General features: G+C 46.4%; 2 protein-coding genes across 2 annotated transcripts in view; both read left to right on the top strand.

Annotated features, from left to right (window-relative positions):
• Positions 1-15,938, top strand: part of LOC137416241 (DNA-directed RNA polymerases I, II, and III subunit RPABC3) — an 890,838-nt gene that overhangs the window by 123,919 nt on the left and 750,981 nt on the right. The window lies entirely within an intron of this gene.
• The window catches only part of LOC137421032 (C-Jun-amino-terminal kinase-interacting protein 1), a 92,261-nt gene that overhangs the window by 35,028 nt on the left and 41,295 nt on the right, over positions 1-15,938 (top strand). Inside the window, exons 5-7 of the mRNA XM_068106688.2 lie at positions 8,759-9,778; positions 12,208-12,283; positions 12,616-12,788. Of these exons, the coding sequence (XP_067962789.1) occupies positions 8,759-9,778; positions 12,208-12,283; positions 12,616-12,788 (1,269 nt within the window). The remainder of the gene's footprint in view (positions 1-8,758; positions 9,779-12,207; positions 12,284-12,615; positions 12,789-15,938) is intronic.

Genomic DNA, 15,938 nt, shown 5'->3' with positions numbered 1-15,938 from the left:
ACTCCAACATACGAGAGATCTAGAGTCGGGACTCCAACATAGGAGAGATCTAGAGTCGGGACTCCAACATAGGAGAGATCTAGAGTCAGGACTCCAACATACGAGAGATCTAGAGTCGGGACTCCAACATACGAGAGATCTAGTGTCGGGACTCCAACATACGAGAGATGTAGACTCGGGACTCCAACATACGAGAGATGTAGACTCGGGACTCCAACATACGAGAGATGTCGAGTCGGGACTCCAACATACAAGAGATGTAGACTCGGGACTCCAACATACGAGAGATGTCGAGTCGGGACTCCAACATACGAGAGATGTCGAGTCGGGACTCCAACATACGAGAGATGTCGAGTCGGGACTCCAACATACGAGAGATGTCGAGTCGGGACTCCAACATACGAGAGATGGAGAGTCGGGACTCCAACATACGAGAGATGGAGAGTCGGGACTCCAACATACGAGAGATGTCGAGTCGGGACTCCAACATACGAGAGATGTCGAGTCGGGACTCCAACATACGAGAGATGTCGAGTCGGGACTCCAACATACGAGAGATGTCGAGTCGGGACTCCAACATACGAGAGATGTAGAGTCGGGACTCCAACATACGAGAGATCTAGAGTCGGGACTCCAACATACGAGAGATCTAGAGTCGGGACTCCAACATACGAGAGATCTAGAGTCGGGACTCCAACATACGAGAGATCTAGAGTCGGGACTCCAACATACGAGAGATCTAGAGTCGGGACTCCAACATACGAGAGATGTAGACTCGGGACTCCAACATACGAGAGATGTAGACTCGGGACTCCAACATACGAGAGATGTCGAGTCGGGACTCCAACATACGAGAGATGTAGACTCGGGACTCCAACATACGAGAGATGTAGACTCGGGACTCCAACATACGAGAGATGTCGAGTCGGGACTCCAACATACGAGAGATGTCGAGTCGGGACTCCAACATACGAGAGATGTCGAGTCGGGACTCCAACATACGAGAGATGTCGAGTCGGGACTCCAACATACGAGAGATGGAGAGTCGGGACTCCAACATACGAGAGATGTCGAGTCGGGACTCCAACATACGAGAGATGTCGAGTCGGGACTCCAACATACGAGAGATGTCGAGTCGGGACTCCAACATACGAGAGATGTCGAGTCGGGACTCCAACATACGAGAGATGTCGAGTCGGGACTCCAACATACGAGAGATGTAGAGTCGGGACTCCAACATACGAGAGATGTAGAGTCGGGACTCCAACATACGAGAGATGTAGAGTCGGGACTCCAACATACGAGAGATGTAGAGTCGGGACTCCAACATACGAGAGATGTAGAGTCGGGACTCCAACATACGAGAGATGTAGAGTCGGGACTCCAACATACGAGAGATGTAGAGTCGGGACTCCAACATACGAGAGATGTAGAGTCGGGACTCCAACATACGAGAGATGTAGAGTCGGGACTCCAACATACGAGAGATGTAGAGTCGGGACTCCAACATACGAGAGATGTAGAGTCGGGACTCCAACATACGAGAGATGTAGAGTCGGGACTCCAACATACGAGAGATGTAGAGTCGGGACTCCAACATACGAGAGATGTAGAGTCGGGACTCCAACATACGAGAGATCTAGAGTCGGGACTCCAACATACGAGAGATGTAGACTCGGGACTCCAACATACGAGAGATGTAGACTCGGGACTCCAACATACGAGAGATGTCGAGTCGGGACTCCAACATACGAGAGATGTAGACTCGGGACTCCAACATACGAGAGATGTAGACTCGGGACTCCAACATACGAGAGATGTCGAGTCGGGACTCCATCATACGAGAGATGTCGAGTCGGGACTCCAACATACGAGAGATGTCGAGTCGGGACTCCAACATACGAGAGATGTCGAGTCGGGACTCCAACATACGAGAGATGGAGATTCGGGACTCCAACATACGAGAGATGTCGAGTCGGGACTCCAACATACGAGAGATGTCGAGTCGGGACTCCAACATACGAGAGATGTCGAGTCGGGACTCCAACATACGAGAGATGTCGAGTCGGGACTCCAACATACGAGAGATGTCGAGTCGGGACTCCAACATACGAGAGATGTAGAGTCGGGACTCCAACATACGAGAGATGTAGAGTCGGGACTCCAACATACGAGAGATGTAGAGTCGGGACTCCAACATACGAGAGATGTAGAGTCGGGACTCCAACATACGAGAGATGTAGAGTCGGGACTCCAACATACGAGAGATGTAGAGTCGGGACTCCAACATACGAGAGATGTAGAGTCGGGACTCCAACATACGAGAGATGTAGAGTCGGGACTCCAACATACGAGAGATGTAGAGTCGGGACTCCAACATACGAGAGATGTAGAGTCGGGACTCCAACATACGAGAGATGTAGAGTCGGGACTCCAACATACGAGAGATGTAGAGTCGGGACTCCAACATACGAGAGATGTAGAGTCGGGACTCCAACATACGAGAGATGTAGAGTCGGGACTCCAACATACGAGAGATGTAGAGTCCGGACTCCAACATACGAGAGATGGAGTCCGGACTCCAACATACGAGAGATGGAGTCGGGACTCCAACATACGAGAGATGTAGAGTCGGGACTCCAACATACGAGAGATGTAGAGTCGGGACTCCAACATACGAGAGATGTAGAGTCGGGACTCCAACATACGAGAGATGTAGAGTCGGGACTCCAACATACGAGAGATGTAGAGTCGGGACTCCAACATACGAGAGATGTAGAGTCGGGACTCCAACATACGAGAGATGTAGATTCGGGACTCCAACATACGAGAGATGTAGAGTCGGGACTCCAACATACGAGAGATGTAGAGTCGGGACTCCAACATACGAGAGATGTAGAGTCGGGACTCCAACATACGAGAGATGTAGAGTCGGGACTCCAACATACGAGAGATGTAGAGTCGGGACTCCAACATACGAGAGATGTAGAGTCGGGACTCCAACATACGAGAGTTGTAGAGTCGGGACTCCAACATACGAGAGTTGTAGAGTCGGGACTCCAACATACGAGAGTTGTAGAGACGGGACTCCAACATACGAGAGTTGTAGATTCGGGACTCCAACATACGAGAGATGTAGAGTCGGGACTCCAACATACGAGAGATGTAGAGTCGGGACTCCAACATACGAGAGATGTAGAGTCGGGACTCCAACATACGAGAGATGTAGAGTCGGGACTCCAACATACGAGAGATCTAGAGTCGGGACTCCAACATAGGAGAGATCTAGAGTCGGGACTCCAACATAGGAGAGATCTAGAGTCAGGACTCCAACATACGAGAGATCTAGAGTCGGGACTCCAACATACGAGAGATCTAGTGTCGGGACTCCAACATACGAGAGATGTAGACTCGGGACTCCAACATACGAGAGATGTAGACTCGGGACTCCAACATACGAGAGATGTCGAGTCGGGACTCCAACATACGAGAGATGTAGACTCGGGACTCCAACATACGAGAGATGTAGACTCGGGACTCCAACATACGAGAGATGTCGAGTCGGGACTCCAACATACGAGAGATGTCGAGTCGGGACTCCAACATACGAGAGATGTCGAGTCGGGACTCCAACATACGAGAGATGGAGAGTCGGGACTCCAACATACGAGAGATGTCGAGTCGGGACTCCAACATACGAGAGATGTCGAGTCGGGACTCCAACATACGAGAGATGTCGAGTCGGGACTCCAACATACGAGAGATGTCGAGTCGGGACTCCAACATACGAGAGATGTCGAGTCGGGACTCCAACATACGAGAGATGTAGAGTCGGGACTCCAACATACGAGAGATCTAGAGTCGGGACTCCAACATACGAGAGATCTAGAGTCGGGACTCCAACATACGAGAGATCTAGAGTCGGGACTCCAACATACGAGAGATCTAGAGTCGGGACTCCAACATACGAGAGATCTAGAGTCGGGACTCCAACATACGAGAGATGTAGACTCGGGACTCCAACATACGAGAGATGTAGACTCGGGACTCCAACATACGAGAGATGTCGAGTCGGGACTCCAACATACGAGAGATGTAGACTCGGGACTCCAACATACGAGAGATGTAGACTCGGGACTCCAACATACGAGAGATGTCGAGTCGGGACTCCAACATACGAGAGATGTCGAGTCGGGACTCCAACATACGAGAGATGTCGAGTCGGGACTCCAACATACGAGAGATGTCGAGTCGGGACTCCAACATACGAGAGATGGAGATTCGGGACTCCAACATACGAGAGATGTCGATTCGGGACTCCAACATACGAGAGATGTCGAGTCGGGACTCCAACATACGAGAGATGTCGAGTCGGGACTCCAACATACGAGAGATGTCGAGTCGGGACTCCAACATACGAGAGATGTCGAGTCGGGACTCCAACATACGAGAGATGTAGAGTCGGGACTCCAACATACGAGAGATGTAGAGTCGGGACTCCAACATACGAGAGATGTAGAGTCGGGACTCCAACATACGAGAGATGTAGAGTCGGGACTCCAACATACGAGAGATGTAGAGTCGGGACTCCAACATACGAGAGATGTAGAGTCGGGACTCCAACATACGAGAGATGTAGAGTCGGGACTCCAACATAGGAGAGATGTAGAGTCGGGACTCCAACATACGAGAGATGTAGAGTCGGGACTCCAACATACGAGAGATGTAGAGTCGGGACTCCAACATACGAGAGATGTAGAGTCGGGACTCCAACATACGAGAGATGTAGAGTCGGGACTCCAACATACGAGAGATGTAGAGTCGGGACTCCAACATACGAGAGATGTAGAGTCGGGACTCCAACATACGAGAGATGTAGAGTCCGGACTCCAACATACGAGAGATGGAGTCCGGACTCCAACATACGAGAGATGGAGTCGGGACTCCAACATACGAGAGATGTAGAGTCGGGACTCCAACATACGAGAGATGTAGAGTCGGGACTCCAACATACGAGAGATGTAGAGTCGGGACTCCAACATACGAGAGATGTAGAGTCGGGACTCCAACATACGAGAGATGTAGAGTCGGGACTCCAACATACGAGAGATGTAGAGTCGGGACTCCAACATACGAGAGATGTAGAGTCGGGACTCCAACATACGAGAGATGTAGAGTCGGGACTCCAACATACGAGAGATGTAGAGTCGGGACTCCAACATACGAGAGATGTAGAGTCGGGACTCCAACATACGAGAGATGTAGAGTCGGGACTCCAACATACGAGAGATGTAGAGTCGGGACTCCAACATACGAGAGATGTAGAGTCGGGACTCCAACATACGAGAGATGTAGAGTCGGGACTCCAACATACGAGAGATGTAGAGTCGGGACTCCATCATACGAGAGATGTAGAGTCGGGACTCCAACATACGAGAGATGTAGAGTCGGGACTCCAACATACGAGAGATGTAGAGTCGGGACTCCAACATACGAGAGATGTAGAGTCGGGACTCCAACATACGAGAGATGTAGAGTCGGGACTCCAACATACGAGAGATGTAGAGTCGGGACTCCAACATACGAGAGATGTAGAGTCGGGACTCCAACATACGAGAGATGTAGAGTCGGGACTCCAACATACGAGAGATGTAGAGTCGGGACTCCAACATACGAGAGATGTAGAGTCGGGACTCCAACATACGAGAGATGTACAGTCGGGACTCCAACATACGAGAGATGTAGAGTCGGGACTCCAACATACGAGAGATGTAGAGTCGGGACTCCAACATACGAGAGATGTAGAGTCGGGACTCCAACATACGAGAGATGTAGAGTCGGGACTCCAACATACGAGAGATGTAGAGTCGGGACTCCAACATACGAGAGATGTAGAGTCGGGACTCCAACATACGAGAGATGTAGAGTCGGGACTCCAACATACGAGAGATGTAGAGTCGGGACTCCAACATACGAGAGATGTAGAGTCGGGACTCCAACATACGAGAGATGTAGAGTCGGGACTCCAACATACGAGAGATGTAGAGTCGGGACTCCAACATACGAGAGATGTAGAGTCGGGACTCCAACATACGAGAGATGTAGAGTCGGGACTCCAACATACGAGAGATGTAGAGTCGGGACTCCAACATACGAGAGATGTAGAGTCGGGACTCCAACATACGAGAGATGTAGAGTCGGGACTCCAACATACGAGAGATGTAGAGTCGGGACTCCAACATACGAGAGATGTAGAGTCGGGACTCCAACATACGAGAGATGTAGAGTCGGGACTCCAACATACGAGAGATGTAGAGTCGGGACTCCAACATACGAGAGATGTAGAGTCGGGACTCCAACATACGAGAGATGTAGAGTCGGGACTCCAACATACGAGAGATGTAGAGTCGGGACTCCAACATACGAGAGATGTAGAGTCGGGACTCCAACATACGAGAGATGTAGAGTCGGGACTCCAACATACGAGAGATGTAGAGTCGGGACTCCAACATACGAGAGATGTAGAGTCGGGACTCCAACATACGAGAGATGTAGAGTCGGGACTCCAACATACGAGAGATGTAGAGTCGGGACTCCAACATACGAGAGATGTAGAGTCGGGACTCCAACATACGAGAGATGTAGAGTCGGGACTCCAACATACGAGAGATGTAGAGTCGGGACTCCAACATACGAGAGATGTAGAGTCGGGACTCCAACATACGAGAGATGTAGAGTCGGGACTCCAACATACGAGAGATGTAGAGTCGGGACTCCAACATACGAGAGATGTAGAGTCGGGACTCCAACATACGAGAGATGTAGAGTCGGGACTCCAACATACGAGAGATGTAGAGTCGGGACTCCAACATACGAGAGATGTAGAGTCGGGACTCCAACATACGAGAGATGTAGAGTCGGGACTCCAACATACGAGAGATGTAGAGTCGGGACTCCAACATACGAGAGATGTAGAGTCGGGACTCCAACATACGAGAGATGTAGAGTCGGGACTCCAACATACGAGAGATGTAGAGTCGGGACTCCAACATACGAGAGATGTAGAGTCGGGACTCCAACATACGAGAGATGTAGAGTCGGGACTCCAACATACGAGAGATGTAGAGTCGGGACTCCAACATACGAGAGATGTAGACTCGGGACTCCAACATACGAGAGATGTAGACTCGGGACTCCAACATACGAGAGATGTAGACTCGGGACTCCAACATACGAGAGATGTAGACTCGGGACTCCAACATACGAGAGATGTAGACTCGGGACTCCAACATACGAGAGATGTAGACTCGGGACTCCAACATACGAGAGATGTAGACTCGGGACTCCAACATACGAGAGATGTAGACTCGGGACTCCAACATACGAGAGATGTAGACTCGGGACTCCAACATACGAGAGATGTAGACTCGGGACTCCAACATACGAGAGATGTAGACTCGGGACTCCAACATACGAGAGATGTAGACTCGGGACTCCAACATACGAGAGATGTAGACTCGGGACTCCAACATACGAGAGATGTCGAGTCGGGACTCCAACATACGAGAGATGTAGACTCGGGACTCCAACATACGAGAGATGTAGACTCGGGACTCCAACATACGAGAGATGTAGACTCCGGACTCCAACATACGAGAGATGTAGACTCGGGACTCCAACATACGAGAGATGTAGACTCGGGACTCCAACATACGAGAGATGTAGACTCGGGACTCCAACATGTGAGGAAAGTGGGAGAGTCAAGTGATTGAGTGTTTCAGTGGTCCACAGTGCTCTGTGCCAGCATCGATAAGTACATTCTGTTTCATTGTGAACAGCTATACTTGTCTCAAGTTGTCCCTACATGACGTCTCAGGTCAAAGGGCACAGTTCTTTCCTCAGGAAAAACTCCTTTGTTTAACTCCATCTTTTGCTCGAAGGAAATTGCTAAAACTGGAATCCTTATTGGAGTTGCTTTTTAAAAACATTGTAACGATACTGGCATGGTGTCCCATTCATTGCACAAAGATGGAAAGCTATTCAATAATAAAAACAATTGTATAATTACCCTCGCAGGAGGAGAGGGTATTGCATTTGGGTCCGTTTGTCTGTTTGTTTGTTTGTTTGTCTGCTTGTTTGTCTGCTTGTTTGTTTGTTTGTTTGTCTGTTTGTCCGCATAGAATAAATATGATTTTCTCGGCAACCGTTGGTCTGATTGACATGAAATTTCCACCATAGGTGAAACTCCACCTGTAAAAAATTTTAATGATAATTATGACGTCATAGGTCACGTGGTATGGCGCGCCATCTTGGAAAAACAGAAAAAATTTGCACCTCTATATCTCCGAAAGCGCCACATAGAAAAAATTGAGACATGGCTCATTGTAAAGAACTTTCCATGGGGAATAAAATATGTTGATGATGTCATAGGTGCCCCCATTATGACGTCATAATTCTACAAGTACAAAACTTCATCGATCAAGATGAAATTTCTTGAGTGTCATCTCGGGATAAATTGGTGGGGGGGGGGGGGGGGGGGGATGATGACGTCATCGGTCACGTGGTTCGGCCGCCATATTTGTTTTTAACACAAAAGCCTTTTAAAACCACTGAAAACACATCCTGGCGAAGGTCTGCAATGTCTGATTGCCCTTTCTTTTTTGTACTTGTAATGCACTTTATTTCAGGAAGTTAAGTTTAATTATTTGCCTGTTGAAAAAATTAATTAATTGTTGTTTATCCATCTACTTGTGCACAGGTGGAAATGTCCTCAATGTCCCCCTTTGGAACAACAGAGGAAATGAAGATTCAAGTCATAATGGGTCATCTGCTCAACCCTCACGACAAGCTCCAGCCAATCTTAACCTCAAACCAAATGTAGCAGCAAACCTCAAAGTCGAAGGCATGACGATCGATGACACAGGAATAGTTGAAATAATGGATGCGATGATCGGAAATCCATGTTCCCCAAGTTCCGGAGAGCGTGCAGACCCACCAGGCAGTGCAGAACCGTGTCGAGAGTGGTCTTTGGCTGTCGGGAGCAATGTGGGAAGTTTTGCCGACTCAGTTGACAAAGGTCATCTGGAAGTGCTGGAGTTATCGGGTCGTGGAGATCCGGATGGAGAGACTGTGGCCCCGATGTCATTTTCATCTGGTCCGTGTTTGCCCTTTGCTTGGGACACAGAGTATTTCTCTGTACTGGCTCAACCTGAGGATGAGGAGATCGATGAGGAAGAGAAAAAGGATAGAGAGAATGAAAAGGAAGACTATGAACTTGACGAAGCAGATAAGAGTGAGAGGATATGGGAGGTGGATGAGGGGTCCAGTTCTTTGGAAAGCTCCAGTTCAAGTCGAGTCACCAGCCCCTCGGCCGACGTTCCAACGACAACAATGGATGGAAACCTGATCTATCTGTCTCCATCAGAGGCAGAGAGGGAGAGTGATGAAGACGAGAAGGTCGATACGGAAGAAAGAGAAAAAGTGCAGGAGGAGGAAGAAGAGAACAATTTTGAATCTATACGAGGAATATCAGATAGTGTCCTCAGTTACGATCCCCTGAAATACATGCTCGTGATGGATGTTGGGATGAGAATTGATGAAGAGGACTTGGCCATGAGTGGAACAAATACTTATGACGGCAGAGGACCGGAGGTTGGTGCTGTGGATTCTGTGGGATTCGTTGAAGGCTGCTTTGGGTATGGCACTGGCCCTGAAAACGAAATAACTTTCTCAAAGAAATTCCTCAATGTCTTCATGAATGGAGCTTCCAGGTCATCAAGTGAGTGCATCCATTGTATAACTTTTTGTCTTCTCAGTTATTGCACAGGGTAGAGTTTTTGCTTAGATCAAAGGCTAACGCTAAACGTCTGTGGCACTTCATTTCCAACGTACTCTTATCGGTTTTTAATTGATAAATTCCATTGCTCATCTTGTCCGCCATGCAGACCAACACAGGTATTTGTATGAGTGAATAGTATTCCATTGATCTGCACAGTGAGTCGGGATAGATGTACACTGCTGGCGGTAACGAGCTTTCAGTTACCAGTAGTCACTGATGACCCAATGTCTGGGTGTTCAGCCTAAAGCAACATTCTGCTTGAAGCCGTCAGGTCAGTAGCTGTCAGGTCAGTAGATGACTAAATTATATACTAAGGACAATAGATGACTAAATTATGTACGAAGGTCAATAGATGACTAAATTATATACTAAGGACAATAGATGACTAAATTATGTACTAAGGACAATAGATGACTAAATTATATACGAAAGACAATAGATGACTAAATTATATACTAAGGACAATAGATGACTAAATTATATACTAAGGACAAAAGATGACTAAATTATATACTAAGGACAATAGATGACTAAATTATGTACGAAGGTCAATAGATGACTAAATTATATACTAAGGACAATAAATGACTAAATTATATACTAAGGACAATAGATGACTAAATTATGTACGAAGGTCAATAGATGACTAAATTATATACTAAGGACAATAGATGACTAAAGTATGTACTAAGGACAATAGATGACTAAATTATATACTAAAGACAATAGATGACTAAATTATATACTAAAGACAAGAGATGACTAAATTATATACGAAGGACAATAGATGACTAAATTATATACTAAAGACAATAGATGACTCAATTATATACTAAGGACAATAGATGACTAAATTACATACTAAGGACAATAGATGACTAAATTATATACTAAGGACAATAGATGACTAAATTATATACTAAGGACAATAGATGACTAAATTATGTACGAAGGTCAATAGATGACTAAATTATATACTAAGGACAATAGATGACTAAATTATATACTAAGGACAATAGATGACTAAATTATATACTAAGGACAATAGATGACTAAATTATGTACGAAGGTCAATAGATGACTAAATTATATACTAAGGACAATAGATGACTAAATTATGTACTAAGGACAATATATGACTAAATTATATACTAAGGACAATAGCTAAGTGCAGGTCGTACGGTCCCGGCTAAATGCAGGTCGTACGGTCCCAGCTAAGTGCAGGTCGTACGGTCCCGGCTAAGTGCAGGTCGTACGGTCCCGGCTAAGTGCAGGTCATACGGTCCCGGCTAAGTGCAGGTCGTACGGTCCCAGCTAAGTGCGGGTCGTACGGTCCCGGCTAAGTGCGGGTCGTACGGTCCCGGCTAAGTGCGAGTCGTACGGTCCCGGCTAAGTGCGGGTCGTACGGTCCCGGCTAAGTGCGAGTCGTACGGTCCCGGCTAAGTGCGGGTCGTACGGTCCCGGCTAAGTGCGGGTCGTACGGTCCCGGCTAAGTGCGGGTCGTACGGTCCCGGCTAAGTGCGGCTCGTACGGTCCCGGCTAAGTGCAGGTTGTACGGTCCCGGCTAAGTGCGGGTCGTACGGTCCCGGCTAAGTGCGAGTCGTACGGTCCCGGCTAAGTGCGGGTCGTACGGTCCCGGCTAAGTGCGAGTCGTACGGTCCCGGCTAAGTGCGGGTCGTACGGTCCCGGCTAAGTGCGGGTCGTACGGTCCCGGCTAAGTGCGGGTCGTACGGTCCCGGCTAAGTGCGGGTTGTACGGTCCTGGCTAAGTGCAGGTCGTACGGTCCCGGCTAAGTGCGGGTTGTACGGTCCCGGCTAACATTTGCACGTTTCCTTCGGACGTTATTTCATCACTCATAGTCATTTTCATGTATTTTTAATTTGGATGAATCTATCGAGGGCCTTGTACTCTAAACGTCTGTGGTGATACCCTCTCATTTCCTTTTGAAGGAGCTTGTGCTAGCATACGTGAAGGCCTCATATTACATGTGATGTGCATTTCACTCTGAAGCTGAGTCTGGGAACTAGGCTAAACTCACACACCCTCCGGGACGTAAGTGCTGCACGCTCGTAGTAGCCGAGGTGACCAAATAATTTTGACTGAAGCAGTTCTCGACATTCCGTATTTTGCATCCAGTCTATGACTTTGGCATTGGCTAAAGAAATGAACCATACAGATAAGGAAATCTTATGATTGACGAGGGACACACAAAATGAACCATCCAGAAACAGGAAATGAACCATACAATGAAAATGAAAATGAAAATGAACAATGAAAATTAACCATACAATGAAATGAAATGAACCATACAGATAATTACACAGACACACAAAATGAGCCTAAGTTGGTGATTTTGGACCCTCGTGCAGGCATGGAGTCCTTCGGCCTGTTTTCATGCGAGATTGATGGACAAGAGAGAGAGCAAACTCACAGAGCAGTCTTCAGGTGAATGTTCCTCCATCAACCCTCATCCAATCTCTTACATTTTTGTCTAAAATACAATATGTGACCCAAATGAAACATACAATTTTTTACCACTCGTTCAATGTAAAGCTGAACCTCCTTTACTGTGTCTATACTTCTAATTACATGTTCCTTTACTCAAGCATTTTAAATCCGTAACGGTTTAATTTAAATGATTATTTTACAGGTATGTCAAGCAGGATTGCTAAAAAGTGAAGCAAATCACTATCAAGTAGCTCTCCTGGTGCTAAGTTGAGTGTTTTTAATTATTGCAAAATGGATGTGGGCAAATCTAATTTAACTCCTCGGTACAGGTTTGTTCCACGACACGTAGATGAGCTCAATTTGGACGTGGACGACCCACTGCTGGTGCTACGTCAGGACGGAGACTTCTGGTGTGAAGGTTACAACATGCGCACCGGGGACCATGGGGTCTTTCCAGCTTACTACGCGCACGCCGTCCCTCAGGATCCCGAAGATGTATACGGTAACGCTTCTCCAGCTTGGCTTCTGTAACGGAGGTTAACTCTCAACTCCTTGGGCAAATACATGACGCAAACGTAATTCATCAAAGCCATTTAGATACCATCATCCGCCATCTTTGAAACGTGGCCCACAATAGAGCTATTGATATTCCATAATCCGCCATCTTTAAAACGTCACCCACAATAGAGCTATTGAGATTCCATCATCTGCCATCTTTTAAACGTGGCCCACAATATAGCTATTGAGATTCCATCATCTGCCATCTTTTAAACGTGGCCCACAATAGAGCTATTGAGATTCCATCATCTGCCATCTTTAAAACGTGGCCCACAATACCACTATTGAGATTCCATCATCTGCCATCTTTAAAACGTGGCCCACAATACCACTATTGAGATTCCATCATCTGCCATCTTTAAAACGAGGCCCACAATATAGCTATTGAGATTCCATCATCTGCCATCTTTAACACGTCGCCCACAATACCGCTATTGAGATTCCATCATCTGCCATCGTTAAAACGTGGCCCAAAATACCGCCATTGAGATTCCATCATCTGCCATCTTTAAAACGTCGCCCACAATAGAGCTTTGAGATTCCATCATCTGCCATCTTTAAAACGTGGACCACATTACCGCTATTGAGATTCCATCATCTGCCATCTTTAAATCGTGGCCCACAATATAGCTATTGAGATTCCATCATCTGCCATCTTTAAAACGAGGCCCACAATAGAGCTATTGAGATTCCATCATGTGCCATCTTTAAAACGTGGCCCACAATACCGCTATTGCGATTCCATCATCTGCCATCTTTAAAACGTGGCCCACAATACCGCTATTGAGATTCCATCATCTGCCGTCTTTAAAACTTGGCCCACAATACCGCTATTGAGATTCCATCATCTGCCATCTCTAAAACGAGGCCCACAATATAGCTATTGAGATTCCATTATCTGCCATCTTTAAAACGTGGCCCACAGTATAGCTATTGAGATTCCATCATCTGCCATCTTTAAAACGTGGCCCACAATATAGCTATTGAGATTCCATAATCTGCCATCTTTAAAACGTGGCCCACAATACCGCCATTGAGATTCCATCATCTGCCATCATTAAAACGTGGCCCACAATATAGCTATTGAGATTCCATCATCTGCCATCTTCAAAACGTGGCCCACAATATAGCTATTGAGATTCCATCATCTGCCATCTTTAAAACGTGGCCCACAATAGAGCTATTGAGATTCCATCATCTGCCATCTTTAAAACGTGGCCCACAATAGAGCTATTGAGATTCCATCATCTGCCATCTTTAAAACGTGGCCCACAATACAGCTATTGAGATTCCATCATCTGCCATCTTTATAACGTGGCCCACAATACCGCCATTGAGATTCCATCATCTGCCATCTTTAAAACGTGGCCCACAATAGAGCTATTGATATTCCATCGTCTGCCATCTTTAAAACGTTGCCCACAATAGAGCTATTGATATTCCATCGTCTGCTATCTTTAAAACGTGGCCCACAATAGAGCTATTGATATTCCATCGTCTGCCATCTTTAAAACGTGGCCCACAATAGAGCTATTGATATTCCATCGTCTGCCATCTTTAAAACGAGGCCCACAATAGAGCTATTGATATTCCATCGTCTGCCATCTTTAAAACGTGGCCCACAGTATAGCTATTGAGATTCCATCATCTGCCATCTTTAAAACGTGGCCCACAATATAGCTATTGAGATTCCATAAGCTGCCATCTTTAAAACGTGGTCCACAATACCGCCATTTAGATTCCATCATCTGCCATCTTTAAAACGTGGCCCACAGTATAGCTATTGAGATTCCATCATCTGCCATCTTTAAAACGTGGTCCACAATACCGCCATTTAGATTCCATTATCTGCCATCTTTAAAACGTGGCCCACAATAGAGCTATTGAGATTCCATCATCTGCCATCTTTAAAACGTGGCCCACAGTATAGCTATTGAGATTCCATCATCTGCCATCTTTAAAACGTGGTCCACAATACCGCCATTTAGATTCCATTATCTGCCATCTTTAAAACGTGGCCCACAATATAGCTATTGAGATTCCATAAGCTGCCATCTTTAAAACGTGGTCCACAATACCGCCATTTAGATTCCATTATGTGCCATCTTTAAAACGTGGCCCACAATAGAGCTATTGAGATTCCATCATCTGCCATCTTTAAAACGTGGCCCACAGTATAGCTATTGAGATTCCATCATCTGCCATCTTTAAAACGTGGCCCACAGTATAGCTATTGAGATTCCATCATCTGCCATCTTTAAAACGTGGCCCACAATACCGCTATTGAGATTCCATCATCTGCCATCTTTAAAACGAGGCCCACAATAGAGCTATTGAGATTCCATTATCTGCCATCTTTAAAACGAGGCCCACAATAGAGCTATTGAGATTCCATCATCTGCCATCTTTAAAACGTGGCCCACAGTATAGCTATTGAAATTCCATCATCTGCCATCTCTAAAACGTGGCCCACAGTATAGCTATTGAGATTCCATCATCTGCCATCTTTAAAACGTGGCCCATAATTCCGCTATTGAGATTCAATCATCTGCCATCTTTAAAACGTGGCCCACAATATAGCTATTGAGATTCCATCATCTGCCATCTTTAAAACGTGGCCCATAATATCGCTATTGAGATTCAATCATCTGCCATCTTTAAAACGTGGCCCACAATATAGCTATTGAGATTCCATCATCTGCCATCTTTAAAACGTGGCCCACAATACCGCTATTGAGATTCAATCATCTGCCATATTTAAAACTTGGCCCTCAAGACCGCCACTGAGATTCCATCATCTGCCATCTTTAAAACTTGGCCCTCATCATCTGCCCTCATCATCTGCCATCTTTAAAACGTGGCCCACAATATCGCTATTGAGATTCCATCATCTGCCATCTTTAAAACGTGGCCCACAATATAGCTATTGAGATTCCATCATCTGCCATCTTTAAAACGTGGCCCACAATAGAGCTATTGAGATTCCATCATCTGCCATCTTTAAAACGTGGCCCACAATACAGCTATTGAGATTCCATCATCTGCCATCTTTAAAACGTGGCCCACAATAGAGCTATTGAGATTCCATCATCTG

The sequence above is a fragment of the Myxine glutinosa genome, chromosome 1, assembly GCF_964187855.1.
Source record: "Myxine glutinosa chromosome 1, kmMyxGlut1.1, whole genome shotgun sequence".
Lineage (NCBI taxonomy): Eukaryota > Metazoa > Chordata > Myxini > Myxiniformes > Myxinidae > Myxine > Myxine glutinosa.
The sequence above is the reverse complement of the archived record's forward strand: the minus strand, read 5'-3'. Positions and strand labels throughout refer to the sequence as shown.